Raw genomic sequence first — 15,782 nt, forward strand, 5'->3', positions numbered from 1 at the left:
TTAGTTCTTACAATTTAATTTTGATCAGATATTTTTTGCATATAATTTTTAAATGATGTAAATTAAAAATTCTTATCTCCAACTCAAAATTGGTAGCCGATTAAATACTGTTCAGGATATTTTTAAAGTTTCACTTAAGACAGTCAGTGAATCCAACTATTGGAATGTGTGTTTGGTCTCCTATTTTTTTTTTTTATTATTAAATAAAACCTACCTCCACACTCATAGGATGGTGGTTTCCCAAATTCAGTTCTCAATTTTGGACTGTGTTGATGGCATCTCAAAAAAAATAAACACTGTTGACAATGCACCCTCTTACAGGCTTCCCTTGTACTTGTTTTTTTTTTTTTTTAAATTATGTGGAATGATAGTTTTCTATGCAACCTAGAATACCATTGTTTTCATAATGTACGGCTGTACCTTATATACAATAAATTGCTGCATCATTTGTTTCTGTAGGTGCAGTTCCTGAATCTCCTTATGTCTCAGGTTCAAATATTTTTAAGTGAACTATATATTAGAGAGGAACTACAGTGTCTGTAAAAACTACATTTATCAACTTAAAACACAATAATCTACAGATTTAGGCAGGTTATCTTCGTGACTTCTGCAGTGGCCAGTGTGGCTGACCCGAGGGTCGCCCAAGCAGCTGGCCTCAGGTGGCCCAAAGGACAGCCACACTTGCCGCTGCTGGAGTGGCCCCACAGCCAGCCGCACTGGCCTCTGCTCGGGGGGCGGCCGGAGCAGCCGCTGCTCAGCGCCGCCCGGGTGGCCGGAGCAGCCTCCCAGCAGCGGCTCCCTGAGATGCACCCCCCACCCCCACCCCAAGATTTAGTCATAGGTATTTTTAGTAAGTCATGGACAGATAACGGGGCCGTGAATTTTTGTTTATTTCCCATGACCTGTCCGTGACTTTTACTAAAAATACCCATGACTAAATCATAGCCTTACACATTAGTCATCTTATTGCCCATTTGCTTATGTAAGATAGCTTTATAGAAAACGTTCTGAAATCTAGATTTTCTTATGGCTCTCTTGGAAATTACTCATCATAGACTTTATTTCTGGGCTCTGACCTCTTCCCCCAAACAGAGATATTTGGGCTGTGCCTCTTTTCCTGCAAATATCAGATTAGTCCCCATGTCATTATGGATCTTGGCTATTCCTTGTGTGCTTTTACTAGCTTCTCTGCCTGCAGAGATACAAACAATAGCATTTCAGCTTTCCTGTCTTATCCAATGCAGGCCAGACTTTTAAAGCTTTCTTTGGGGCAGCAGCATGTAGAATATTCCTCACGTTGTTGTTTTTCTTAGGGGACAAGAATTTTCAGATACCTATATCCCCAGCAAGGCCAACTCATCAAGCTCCTTTCTGTTGGCTTTCTACTCCCCCATCATGTTATAGCTGACAAAATGGGGTAGGTAAAAGACAAAATGATGCTTCATCTCTGAAGAAACGTTCTCAACAGCCATAGAACTACTTTTCAGTTCTGTTGGTAGAGAATTTGAGGTGAGTACAGAAGAGATGTGGCCAAATCCTGGTGCCTTGGAGACAAATGTTAACTGCCTCTGATATTCGCTACAAGTGGCACAGTCCAAATATGTTGATTGAGGGAGAAGTGAGTTCCACCAAGAACATAATCAGCTAAACAAGTTTTCCATTCTTGTTCTCGTATCTTTTTATTTAGTTTTGTGTCCTCACCTAATATAGCTAAACTATCAAAAGAGTGGTTTCTATCAAAATAGTGATTCATAGCCCAGTGTGAGAAGTCATGAAGGATGATATGGCAACTTAAATTAATGTGGGTTACGACTATAGATTCTTTAGAATGTAAATCTTCTTTCCTGTGTGTAAATATAGCTGGTGATAATTTATTTAATTTTAAAATGCCTTCAGATCTCATTTTAGAGCTCTACCTAACTTGTCTGTTTCAGAGGGGTGTTTTGGAGACAACTTAGCAAACAGTTATTCCAACTTTTTTTCTTTTAAGTAAACTTGACCATTGGAATATTTTCAACTTGAATGTGATGGTTTATTCTTTATTTAATTTTAAGTATAATATGTCATGGGTATTTGCACTGCTTACAGGATACAAGCTGGCATTTAATTACTTGAAAGGAAAGAGATACGTAGAAGCAATTGATATTTGTCATAAGGTAGGCCTTTAATTTATATTTTAACTGTATAGTACAGTACTTAACTTCCTTTTAAGTACTGAGTTATTTCTGTATTTTTCAGATTCAGGAATTACAAATTATGTAGCATTTGGCTTTGGAAATTGTTTAATTTCATAAATTTGGTAGATGTTCAGGCTACTTGGTTTAGTTCAGCCTGTTTTATCCTAAATTCCTCAGATCATCAAGGAATAACTGAGAAAGTAGCTGTCTTCAGTGTTCCCTCTCATTTTTCTCACCCGTGTGTGGAATGAATTTTGTTATGTGCACCAACATGGAGATGATTGACCCACATCACCTCCATATTGATGTACATGACAAAATTCATAGGGCGAGGGGTTTGGAGTGTGGGAGGGGGGGCCCATGGCTGGAGCAGAGGGTTGGAGTGCAGGGCGGGGTGAGGACTTCGACTGGGGTGCGGGCTCTTGGCTGGGGCCAGAGATGAGCGGCTCAGGGTTGGGGCAGAGAGTTAGGGTGCGGGGGGTTGAGGACTCTGGCTGGGGGTGCGGGTTCTGGGGTGGGGCCGGGGTGACGGGTTTCGGGTGCAGGCTGCCCTGGCCGTGCTGGGGCTGGGTTGGGTCCGGGGGAGGGGCGCCTCACCCACAGCAGGGCCAGGCTGGGTTGGGGCCTGGGGTGGGGTGCCTCTTCCCCAGCCACGGGAGGTCCAGGCCAGGCTGGTTTGGGGTCGGGGCACCTTTCCCCCAGCCGCAGCAGGTCCAGGCTGGGTTGGGGCCACGGGAGCGCCGTCTCTTCACCAGCCACAGCAGGTCCAGGCCAGGCTGGGTTGGGGCACATCTCCCCCAGCGGTGGCAGGTACAGGGCTTGGGTGGGACGGGGCCAGGAGAGGGGCACCTCTTCCCCGGTTGCGGCAGGTCTGTGGCTGAGCTGGGTTGTGTCCAGGGTTGGGGGAGAGTAATCTCTCCTTGCCGCAGGCCTGAGTGCCTGCACGGCGCTTAATGGGCTGCTGCGCGATTGCACAGCTTAGAGGGAACTTAGGCTGTCTCCCATGGTATATCAGAGCCAAGCAAAAGTATCCTCCTCCATCCTGTGGTTGCAACTTGGTAGACCATATAGAAGTGTAACTTAAGTTAATGAAATTTGAGAGCAGAATTTCAATGTTAATGTCACATTGAAAGACTAGTAGAAGAGTAACTTTTCAGTAGTGTCTCTGTAAAATAAATTTTATATGACCACAATAACCTTTTGAAATTTGGTGTAAATTAATATTTATTAACAGTTCTATTTAACTGTTCCAGTATATTGTGGCTGACTCAAACATTCTCAATCTGAAGGGTGAAAGGGATGAGTTTGAAAATTATGAGGAAAAAAATGTATATTTGAATATTACATAGATCACCTGTTATTAATGATGTTTATAATGGTCATGCCTAAGCATCAATCAAGAATGGGGCCTTATTGTTCTAGGCACTGAACAGATTAGCAGACAGTCCATGCCCCAAGAGGTTAAACTGTTAAGACACACACAGGACTGAGGAAAGGAATATAGCAGAGAAGCCAAGTGAACAGTGTCTGCAAAGCTCATGTTAAAGCCATGTTTTGTGTTTATATGGGGGGAGGTTAATTAGGAAGGGATGAGCTAAATGGAAAGAAAAGTGAAGGGAGGGGATATTAAAAGCAAGGATGTGAGGGGGACAGTGCAGTGGAGAAGAGGGAAAGGGGCTGGTGTGGAGTGAAGCTGAGATGATGTGTGTGTGTGTGTGTGTGCAGTGGGATGGGCTAGATGCCCTAAGAACAATCCTGTCCAAGACCCTAGGTACATACTTGAGTGGCTAGCCTGTACTGCCACAGCCATGCTTCTATTTTTAGCATGTTGGCTCGATCAGAGCCAGCACAGGTATGTTTTCTCAAACTGGAAATTACACCTTCCAGCTCCAGAGCAGACCTATCCTATTGGAAGGCAGAGAGGGAGGGGGTTGGAGCAAACAGCCAATCAGCACGGAGCAAAGAAAGTCCAGTCAAAACTAGGAAGTTCTCAGAATGTCTGATGGTCCCTGTTTGGCTGCTTCTGCAGGTGCTCCTAATGGCTGGAATCACTGGCTAGTTCCTCCCTGCAATTTTCCCCCAAGTCCACATGGTTGGTGGAAGGGACAAGATTGTCTTTATGATACAGCTATTTATGACATTTGTACATCTGCTGTGATGAAATATTTTATGTATTTATAAGCAAAATCATCAAACTGTTACCGATTTATTAGAAGGCTTAAAATGAAGCTCAAAATGATGACGTAAATAACTGATGAGAGTACTTGTTCGTTTTAGGCTGCTTTATAACTGGTTTTAAACTGTGTATTGTTTGCCTTTAACAGGTCCTAAAAGCACATCCAAACTACCCAAAGATCAGAAAGGAGATACTTGACAAGGCCCGTGCATCTTTAAGGACTTGAACCTTATTTGTATGGATCGCTGAATTTTTATCCAATTTTGGAAATTATGTATTGGATATTACAATGAAGAAATGGCCATTCAGTATGTAAATATTATAAATACTGTACACATCATCTAGATCTCGTATATAGTTACCCTTCAAGGAGAGGAGAGATTCTTTCTTCAGAGCTGTGGATTTACCTTTTCTCCAGTAGAGGAGGCTTTTGTACATCAGGATTTGATAAACTAAAAAAGAAATAGTGTGTACAGGGCCATCCCTAGCTATTCTGGGGCCCTATGTAACACTCCCGCGGGGGGGGGGGAGAGCAGACTTGGGGGGCAGAGGAGAACCACGCCCCAGCACTCACCGGCGGCGCGGCTGGGGCCGGGTCGCTGCACTTCCCGCCACCTGTGAGTGCAGGCCCAGCCCTTCTGCAGCCCTCAGTGGTGGGAAGAGGTGGGGTGGGGGCAGAGCAGGGGATGGGAAGAGGTGGGGCAGGGGCTGGAGCAGCACTCAGCTGCACAGGGCACCAGGAAATTTGGTGCCCGAACTTTCCTGGTGCCCTGTGCAGCTGCGTACTTTGCGTATGGGTAAGGATGGCCCTGTGCATGTGTGTATGAATTACAATTTTATACTAGACAGGAAACTGACAATCTTGCAGTCCCTGTTCCAAAACAGAAAGAAATACTACTTTGCTGTGTGAAGAAGAGACATCTGAAAATACAAATAGCTACAGTGAAGGCCACATGAGTTTATGTAGTACTTACTGATTGAGTGCACTTCTCACAAATGGATTCCCACAACTAGAATATTCATCTGTCTTCTGCTAGTGATGATTTACTAACTATCAAAAAGTTTCAAATATAATTTGAAAATGTTTTTGGAAGATAACAGACGTATCCCAAACTATACACTGTAAATAACTTGTATTTAAAAAAAAATCAGAATGTTTAAAATAAAATAGACTAACCCTCTATACTTCCTGAGCATATAGCAATCTCTGACCAGAGAAAAGGCAGGGAAGAAATGGAACAAGAAGTTTCCTGTCTTAAGTGCTGTAATTTGTGGCACAGCATTTTAAACTCAGTGTAATTTTTCCTCCTCCTCTGGAGGTCACTGTTTTTGTTCATCACAAAAGACAACAATCTGTCCTTAATTCTCCTTTAATGATTATTTACGATTTCTCAGTTCCAGCAAATTGACTTAATTAACTATCTCAATGTAAGCTTTATTTATACTGTTGCTACAGAGATATTTGTAAATAAGGTTTTATTTTTACATTCACTTTTAACTGAGCTATATGGGTAAAGTGGGAAAGCAGTAGATTTATATTTTTAATATGGTTTTAAATGAAAATGACCTAATTGAGATTTAGCATTTAGTAACAGATTAATTTTTTAAAAATATTTGGTAAAGCTATTTAAATAATTGGTTTTTAAAAGGCTAGGAAAATCAGTATTCCCAGTTGTGAGAAATATTCGTAACACTCTAAAGTATTTCATTTTGAAATACTTCTGTTTTTGAATGTCCATCCATTGATGTAGTATATCCATGTATAACTAATAGTTATGTGTGTATAACAAATTATGGTTTGTCTCATTTAATCTATAAATGTTTTGCAGAGAGAGTGAGTTTTGGGTATAGCAATCAAAGATTTTGTACTCAGTACACAAGATACTGGCTGTCCTATAAGAACAGTTTCATCCCACAAATGGGAAAGATTGACTAATGAGTGGGTTCTGAATGCTTTTCTCTTGACTGGTATAATATCTTACTCTACAGAAATTGTTACACTACAGCATTATGTCTTCAAATAGCACATTGTGTTTATCTTTCTCAAAAAAGCTATTTTGGCAAGAAAAGAGAACTTTTAAAAACAGTAATTAACTTCCTAAAATAGCTAATTTCAGTTTCCTGAAGTAATTCTGGCTGCTTATGTTGACATTTTGTAAGGTCCGTAAAAAGACATGACACTTGAAAATGTCTGTTAAGGATGTGTAGCCTACATAAAGGAAACAACTTAAAAATCATATCTGACATAGCTACCAGTAATTGGGTACAATATCCAGGTTGACTTTTTTTAAACTAACAGGGACCATATCAAGGCATTTTGCAGTAAAATCTGTGGGTGAGGGACAGAACACAAGAAATTGAAATGTTAACTTTGCGTAGTTTCCTCTGACAGTTCTTGTTGAAGGGACTGTTTGGGAGGGCTGCAGAGGAAGGGAAGTATGCAGCTTCTAAATCCTGTAGATCATGGGTGAAGAAAAGCTGCTGTCTTGTGGAGGAATTGGCCCTGATGTCATTTGTGAATGATTATTTTGCCCAGCTGGAACAATATTGACTGCCACACAAATCTTGTATCTACTGTGCTCTGAGATGTGTTTTTATGGTGCAGTATGTCTACTCCTGGCCTTGTCTTCACTAGCAAAAGTGAGATCTATAATTCACTAATGCAGCTCTACTGGTGGTAGCAGTGGTTAAAGATGTTGTATTAAGTGGGACTTGGGCATTGTTACTAGTGTGTTGTATAACAGTAGGGTTAGACGACATGGTAAAGGCTTATAAGCAGGCCTGCACACTCTACAGCTTCCACTGTTGGTACCACCATCAGAACTAATGAATCACAGGTCCTATTTTTGATAGTGTAGACACAGCCCCTGACTCACTGAAGGGGAGCCACAGATTCACCCACTTTCTCACACCCAACTCAGTTCTGCCAGCCTCAGCCTGCCTCCATTTGTATTAATGGGAGCTGGATCAACACTTGGTTTTTAAGTCAAAAGTGAAAACTGAATGGTCTATTTCATGATGCTAGTTAGAAGATGTCTGTCTATTCAAAAGACGCACGAGTAGTTCTGTTTCTGTATCCATTTAATCTTTGTATATAATGTTGTTGTAACCATGCCAAGGATATTAGAAATACAAGATATAATATATATGTAATATATTTCAGTTGCCCAGCTTCTGGTGAGGGAGAGACAAGCTTTCAAGCTTACATAGAGCTTGAAATATGTGTTAACTACTTATGCTAAACAATCTGTTCCACCTTATATTTAGTTGTGACACTGAGTACATTTCCAAGACCTGAATAGCTCTGTGTAAACTCGAAAGCTTGTCTCTCCCACCAACAGAAGTTGGTCCACTAAAAGATATTACCTCACCCATCTTGTCCATTTAATCTTGGCTGTCTCATTAGAAAGAACAGACTATGGGGAGGGAGTAAGGAAGGTTTGATCATGGACATTTTGTGATGTGTAAACACTAGTTGCTAGGAACTGAACTGAGACCACAAGGTCACTCAACTACCATCTGATTGTTATAATTTCCTGTCTTTACCAAACAGGGCTGTATTCATATTGGCAACCCTGGTAAAAGGCTTCCAATTTTCCATTAAGAATCCCTGAGCCTTCCAGTGCCTAATGTCTGGTCTTGTTAAGGATGAAATCTTTTTAGGAGGGAAGCGGGGGAAGAAACCTTTAAATCCAAAGATGAAAAAATATGCTGTGATTATAGACAGTCTGTCTTAAGTGTTGCTTAAATGTACTTTTCTCAGATGAATTAAATGTTTTCTCATTGGTCCATATGAACCACTTCAAACTCTTGTCATTTTGTATTCTTTACCTTCTCTCTCAAACTGCCTTTTTTTTTTTTTAAACTGAATGACCTTGTTTCATTTCTGTTTAGTCTGGTTAATTGGAAATGCTGATTCCTGATCTTCTGTTTTTTATTTTAGTAGTTATTTCTTTTGCAGCCTTTTTCCAAGCCACCTTCCTAATAATGGTTTTGAATAGAAGAGGCTCCTGGGATTGAGGGAAGTCAGCTATGTTAATTTCAAAGAGCTCCAATCATCAGTATGATGTTTCCTAGCAACCCAGCTTCCACTCTTGCCTTTGGTGAACAAGGGATGGGGAGTGAGTGTGTTTTCTATTGATTCATTCACTCGAGATCTAAGTGTCCTGTGGCTATAGCAACACAAACCAGAGGTGTCTTCTCTCTTCTTCTCCTCCCCCCCCACTTTGGTTTAGGATCCCTGAAGAATTTTCTAGGAGGACATCCATAGGGTAGCTTTTCTGACTGTAAGCAGAACAGGCTCTGGTAGACTGCTATTCTATCTCTGTTTTGAGCACTATGCCAATACCATAAGAATTATCTTAGAGGTAAAACAGCAATAATTTCACTAGCTAAAATAAGCAGACTAATCCATATAATACTGAATAATTTTAAAATAAGAGTACATGTCTACACTGGCCAGTGGTCAGCATAGATTAGTATGAATCATGGTAAGCATGTGGCTCAGTGTGATTTAGCCCAGATCCAGATTGCATACACAGTGGAACCAGGATTTTATGCTCTAAGCATGTACCAGAATATTAAGCATCAAACATTAACCTGTTCAATTAAGAAAACTTTACACTTAAAAATAAAGTATTTGACTCATCAGTAGTAACAATCCATTATCACTGCAGCATGTGGGATTCCTTAAATGTATAAAGTTGCTCAGATGCGTAAAAGTTTCAGGATCAGGGCCTTCATCCAGGAGATGGTTACACCTGGTCTATGCTCACCAGAGAAATTTGTAGAAACTTTCACAGGCACCATACAACACAGGTTCATTGTATTGTAAACAAATACTGAATGCCGTCATTTTTATCAAGACAGTACTGCCCAGGCCTCATGTGAAAAGATCTGGATAAATATAACATGAGAGAGCCATAAAAATTGAGGGTTTTGTTAGAGTAGTTTTACACTGAACATTTTGCATATTCCGGTAAAAGATAACTCCGTATTCTGGTTATTGAATATTCTGAATCAAGTGTGATAGCATCCAAAAACTGGATATCTTTGAATGATCCAAGAAATGGTAAATGGCAAACTAATTACATTTATAGATGGTACTAAATCAAAAGGTGCTCCAAATATCAGCAGGGACAAAAAATTATCAAGTCAGATGTTAAAAATATGATGGGATATGAAATTAAATCTGGAAAATACAAACCAATAAATCTAGGGGAAAAATAATTGTAAACACAGATATTCAGTTAGAGATTCTTGGAAAACAATAATGCCAAAAAATAGCTACAGTGATAATGGACAGAAATTGGATAGGAGCTTGCAATTCGATATGGTAGCAAAGAAAGCAAAAGCTATTCTGAGCTGTCTGCAAAGGCATTATGTCATGGACTAGGGAACTGATTTCTCTGTACAGCACTGGTGAGACTGCACATAGAATACTGATACAGTTCTGGGAAATTCAATACCAGAAGAGATTCTTAATTCCTTCCCATTTTGTTAAATGCTAAATAAATAAAGGCCTGGAGGGTCTGCCCTGGGCAGGGTGTGGGTGGGTGGGTGGATAAATCTGTATGGCTTTGCTAACTGATGATCAATGGGAAATATAAAATATTGATTATAAGTAACTGAAAGATACACACATCATGGAAGAGATGTGTATCTTTCTTTAGAGAAAGCCTGAGGCATGTAACTAGGAATGCTGTGATGAAACTGAGCAGAACAAATTTTGAGTGACTTCTACTAAAATATAAAATATACAGTATATTAGTCAAATTCAAAAGGGTACAGTAGGTACCAATTTATGCTAGTATGGGATGGACAATAGGACTTAGATCTTCTCTCTCTAAACTTACTGAGGGGGTTTTCCTACATTTTGGTGAAAATAATTTTTTTCTGGTTTTTTTTCCTGAGAGAGGAGAATCAGGACACTAGCTTAAGACTAAAACATTCCTCTTCAAGTTGGCAGAGGTTCCAAAACCAATGTTCCTTCTTTAGTGCTTTCTTTGTCTACTTGTGATGGTGTGCTACATCCTTTTGGGTTTTGGCTATTTGCTTTACAAATTCTTTGCTTGGCTGGTCAAGTGAAATTTTAGTGCCCCCAAATTGCTGTGCATTTTCTGGTATTTATGCTATATACTCTAAGATTTGCAGTAACCTATGGAATTGATGAAACCTCAGGAAATCACTTTTTTTTTTCTGTGTAACAATGCTGCCTTTAGAACAACACAATCTATTTTGTTCACAATTGACTTAAGAAAATTTTATTATTAATGTACACTAGTACTTTAAATGGAAAGCATGTACTTCTGGTTGTATTTAACCTACTGTATGGCAAAGAGTGCAAGATAGTAAGAACAACCCCTAGAACTTTAATTGTCATAGATTAGAAGCTGGTGAGGAAGAGAGTACTGGAGGAAGGGGTGTCTGATGCTCTAGTCTTGTTGATATTAGGAGCACCATTTCAGATGTGCAGTGGTGCAGAAACCAAACCTCCCAAATAAGGATTGAGGTGATGATCCTAACCTCTGCAGGAATTGAAACATCACCATCCATCTGTCCCTGCTGTATTTCACTCGTGACTAGATGTTCTCCTCATTCCAGACCTCGATTCCCTTTTTTCTGTCAACCACATTAATGAAACTCTCTTCTTCCACTGCCCCTAAAAAACACAGCCCTGAAGCTCTGCTCCTGCAGTGCTTATAAACACCCCATGAACAGAACTTTACCTGCTACCTCTATTCAATTCTCTAAACATTTAACCTTTGTTATCTGAAAAAGTTATAGCCCTAGCTAGTTCTTTGGATCTGTTTGTTTTTTTTCTATTACTTATAGGACTTCTAGAGTGGGCTACGGGTTAAAAAAAATATTTAGATAAAGCAGTGTAACTCACCTGCCACGTTGTGTTCCTCCTAGTGCAATTATTTCACATCCTGAAAAAGGTCTTTTACGGCCAGCTTCTTCTTTCTTCATCTTGCAGTGAAATCATAAACTCATTTTGTAACAGAGTCTGCATATAGAAATTATTTTTACAATTGAACCACTTTTATTTCACTGCAGAAATAACTATGAAGAGAAAATGGGTTTGCCCCTGCTCAGCCTTTTGTTTAAACATACATAATGCTAGTCTTGATAATTAGCAAACTAGCAAAAAACTGAGAAATGAGTGAATGCAGTCCTACTTTGAAAATTGACACCTTTTTAGGCTGTGCACACATTACCAATTTTTGCCATATTTGAACATGGTTGAATAGAATGGGGTTAGATGACATGATGCTGACTACACTTTAGACTGTGTTCACTAGGAGAAAGTATTTTTTTAACATTTGGTGGAATTTTACTGTAGAGAAGGCAAGTTTTGTACTTTTAACATCTGTTACATGGTGAAGATAAAGCCTAGGAGGTAGACTAGAATTTACTTGGATGAACTCGTACAAGAACACCTTGTATTCAGAATCTGGAAGTGGCCTCAGTGGTCAGCATAGATTACCATGAATCATGGTAAGCATGTGGCTCAGTGTGATTAAGTCCAGCTCCAGATTGCATACACAGTGGAACCAGGAATCCTAGGTGCTTGCTTTACTGATAAACTTAGTTGTGTTTTTAATTCCTGTTACCATTGCAGTCAATATAACAGGAGAATGAGCTGGATTCCATTTTGGCTCCGCAAAACAAGTTATCTTAATTCTAATAGCAGAATACTTATCAGTGAGCTAGAAAAAAAGACAGCTTAACTTTGAGATTGTTTAATTTTAAAAAAAATTATAAAGAACATGTGATCTGGAAGTTCGAGAGACACAAACATAGGACATCACCTTGTCATTTTTCCACACAAAGTCACACCACAAATTTGGTTCTGAGTATGATTTTTATTATATGTAAAGTTGAAAGTTTTCTGCATTATGTGACAGTGTTCAAGAGGAGATTTTTATACTGCTATTATAAAAGGAAGGAACTCACTGCGATCCTATCTTTAAGAGCTTTTTAAATGTTTTTTTCCCCAGTAATGCATGCTGGGTGTACCTGGTCAACCAACTCTTACATGCAGCACTTATCCTTTTGGAGAAAAACCAGAGCATCCTGCTGCTCAATTTAAATGTCAGCTCTGAAACACTGCAAGAAAAAACACACATCTACACATTGGAAATTAAACAAAAGGGGGGAAAGGGGTAGAAAATTACACAATTTTCCTTAAAGTTACTCACTCCATGCAACTATTTATAGAAAACAAGGGCAAAAGAAAGTTAAGGGAAATGTTACCAAATGTGCTATGTCCTGTGAGGTACAAGGTTTAAATTTTAAGATTTGTAGAGTTTTGATATTTGTGTTTTACGAGTATGCAGACAATATGAGCATAATAAAATTGTAATACTTGTGGAATCTTCATTATAGTAAGCTTATTCTAATATATAAATCTAACTTCAAGTGTGTTTGCTGTCTTTTGTCTGAACCCTCATTAGAACAAGACAGACAAGGCACAGTTCATTCTTTCAACTTTATTTGTACAGAACTAAAAAAATTCTTAATATGGATGTCTTAATGTCAGCTAATGAGTCATACTCTGTGATGACTGTAATTATATAATGAATTAAAGCAAAGAACTGCAGAATTTACTGTGAAATGCAATTGATGAATGATAGGGCAAGCTAAAAAAAACTAAAAATGTATTAAAAGACCGTAATTCTTATGGTGCTATTACAATAGTGTATTGTTAGAGGTAGTGAGACACATGCCCTATGCCAGCTGTGGCCTCTAGTGTGGTAGGTGCTGTATGAACACCGAGTGGCAGTCCCTACCCTAATGTTTATATTCTGTAAATCCTGTAATGTAATCCTTAAGAATTAAATGAGTTTTAAATAGCAGAAATCTGGTAAAACTAAGAAAAATTGAGGCCTGGGGAATGTTTGAACTGTTTATGTAGCTTTGCTTTGTCAGGTATAATTTAGCAGGGGTCTGCAAGTCTGACAAAGGGGGGTAGTGGGAGGGATGATCATGGCTTTGGAGGAGTGTTTCAAAGCAAAGGTGACAATGTGTAAACTCTACCCTACTACAGCGGTGGTCGATGGCTACTTATATCAAATAAAATAAATATTCCTGCGCAGCAGAAGATGGAAAGTATAGCTGGCACTGAGTGGTACAGCTGAAACTGCGCCCCTTGGCCATGGAAGGGGGAAGCTTCTTTCTCATCTTCCATGGGCTGGTAGATTAATGAGCATTTCATGTGGAAGTGAGAGCTTTCTAGGGCTAATTCTGCCACCTCCAGGCGGGGCCGAGGGCCAGGGAAACCAGGTGCGTATCTCAAGCTAACAGCGCCCGCCGGCTGCTGTCGGCGCCCAGGAGCAGTCCCTGTCAGCAGCAGATGCTGAGCAGCCCAAGAGCGGCGGGGGCCGGTGGGTCTCGCGGGGCGGCCGGGGCACGCGGGCTTCGCTCAGGCTCCCTGCTCCGCGCACCTGGGCGGCCAGGTAAAGCTGGGGCGGGGCGGCGCGCAGGCGCAGTGCCGGCCCCAGCCCCTGGCGCTCACCTGGACGCAGCAGCGGCTCCGCTGGCTGGAGGGGCGCGCTGAGGAGAGTCCGGCCGCCCGTTCCGCGGCTTCCCGCCACACGAGGTGAGCTGCCCCCGCCGCTGGGGGCTTCGGACGCCGACCCCCTGGGCCGGGGAGGGGGGAACTATTCGGGGCGCGGTGCGAGGCCCCCGGGGCCGGTAGCTTGGGCGCCTCGTCCCATGGGAGCCCTGTTGAGGTGGCCGGCACTGCTCCACCATCCCGGCCCCGGGTGGGTGCGGCCGGTTCGCGGGCCCCGCAGGGCCTAGTCCTGTCCCCTCAGGGCGGGGTGGTGGCCGCAGCTCCCCGGTAACTGCCCCGTACAGGGCGGGCAAAGCGCTCCCAGGCCAAACGCCAGCGTCGTGGGTATCTCCTCCCGCCCGGGGACGGACCCCGCGAGTCTGCGAAAGGCTCCAGCGCAGCCCCGCTCTGCGTCTAGCGGCCGGGTGTGTCTGCCCGCTCCCGGGGGGGCGCAAAGCCCAGCAATTGCTGAAGGCTGCTTAGAAAGTAGAAGCGAGCTGCTGCTGTGGCGGAGGGCAAACAAGTCTCCAGGAAACGCCAGCTATTATCCGGACCCTTCTCAAACAGACCTGTTGACTAAAGGAGGCGTATCCTGTTTGGGTTGGCCAGACCCGTAACTCAGTTAAGGTGCTGTCTGCAACTTGTTTGCTCCTCAATGTAACGTTGCCCCTGGCTAATCTCTAAGTGGCTAGTCAGAGTTTAGTGCCCTGGGGAAACCAGTGGCACCAAGTCAGATACATGGCAGGGGTGATGTAAATTCTCGTCCCTGTCCATCCACGTGAGCTGTTCTGGTCCCGACCCCCCGTGGGACCCTGTGTCTGTCTCTGCCAGGAAGGTTCCCTCTTTCTTATCCACACAATGCATGAGCCAGAGCCGCCAGGAGTTGAGTTCTTGGCAGACTTCCCTATGCTCTGCTGTGCAGGAACAGGTTCGCTGTGCTCCTCCATCTGGTAGCAGTGATGTGACCCTATGCACCAGGTTACAGTGCCACTCCCTGAAATTTGGCCTGGCCATTCCATCTCTCTGGAGGGACACCCAGATCAGATTTCAGTATTGGGTCTCTCTGACAGAAGCCATAATGATTTAGTATGGCAGCACTGCTTAAAAGTGGTCAGATCATGACCCTTCTATCTCCGTGATCTGTGTATTGGAAGTAGAAGTGGGTGGAGTCATTTTGTTTTATGCAGTGTTGTTTATTTACAAGGAATGTACAATGTCCTGCTTCTGTGAATTCAGGAGGAACAAAGAACAAAATAACCAGTTTCTTACAGGGCCGCCCGGAGGATTCAAGGCAGAATTGCCACCGAAGACCCGGAGCGGAAGAACCCCCGGGGGCCCCGGAGCGAGTGAAGGACCCCGCTCCAGGGCCCCCAAAAAACTCTCATGGGGGCCCCTGCAGGGCCCAGGGCCTGGGGCAAATTGTCCCACTTGCGCCCCTTCCCTCCCGGCAGCCCTGGTTTCTTAGCTTACAGCATCAAGCCTCTTTAGCCAACATTAGACCCAGAGAACTTGCTATCTAGCTTTTTCTAGGATCACTGTGCTCAAAAGCTAATGCTTGACTTTCTTGCCTTTTGCCTCTGCCTCTTTGTTTTTGTCTGTTCTCAGTTTCTCTCTCTTCTGCTAATTTCCTCACTCTCACTTCTCTCACACGCACTCGCACTTACCCAAAACAGTACTCAGCAAAGCCCCTCCTCCAAAACTTCTGGATGGGTTATATAAGAATGTCCATACTGGGTCAGACCCATGGTCCATCTTATCTTCCAAGCGCGGCCAGTGTTAGATGCTTCAGAGCTGGACTACATTGAAAATTTACATCAGCACAGCTACGTCTCTCACAGCTGTGGAAATTCCACACCACTGAGAGATACCG

The 15,782-nt window shown here is 42.2% G+C and overlaps 2 protein-coding genes across 6 annotated transcripts in view; both read left to right on the top strand.

Moving 5' to 3' along the window:
• TTC21B (tetratricopeptide repeat domain 21B) overlaps nucleotides 1–4,876 on the top strand; it is an 83,559-nt gene extending 78,683 nt beyond the window's left edge. For 4 of the 5 annotated variants that reach the window (XM_039494708.1, XM_039494707.1, XM_039494712.1 and 1 more), the window contains 2 exons: nucleotides 2,089–2,156; nucleotides 4,502–4,876. In XM_039494708.1, the coding sequence (XP_039350642.1) occupies nucleotides 2,089–2,156; nucleotides 4,502–4,579 (146 nt within the window). In that variant the 3' untranslated portion in view covers nucleotides 4,580–4,876. The remainder of the gene's footprint in view (nucleotides 1–2,088; nucleotides 2,157–4,501) is intronic. The other variant, XM_039494710.1, reaches the window with a different exon arrangement.
• An 8,962-nt stretch (nucleotides 4,877–13,838) lies between these two features.
• The window catches only part of GALNT3 (polypeptide N-acetylgalactosaminyltransferase 3), a 44,782-nt gene continuing 42,838 nt past the window's right edge, over nucleotides 13,839–15,782 (top strand). The window contains exon 1 of the mRNA XM_039495658.1: nucleotides 13,839–13,957. The gene's annotated coding sequence lies outside the window, so the exon portion shown is untranslated. The remainder of the gene's footprint in view (nucleotides 13,958–15,782) is intronic.

Source organism: Mauremys reevesii, linkage group 11, assembly GCF_016161935.1.
Source record: "Mauremys reevesii isolate NIE-2019 linkage group 11, ASM1616193v1, whole genome shotgun sequence".
NCBI classification, from domain to species: Eukaryota; Metazoa; Chordata; order Testudines; family Geoemydidae; genus Mauremys; species Mauremys reevesii.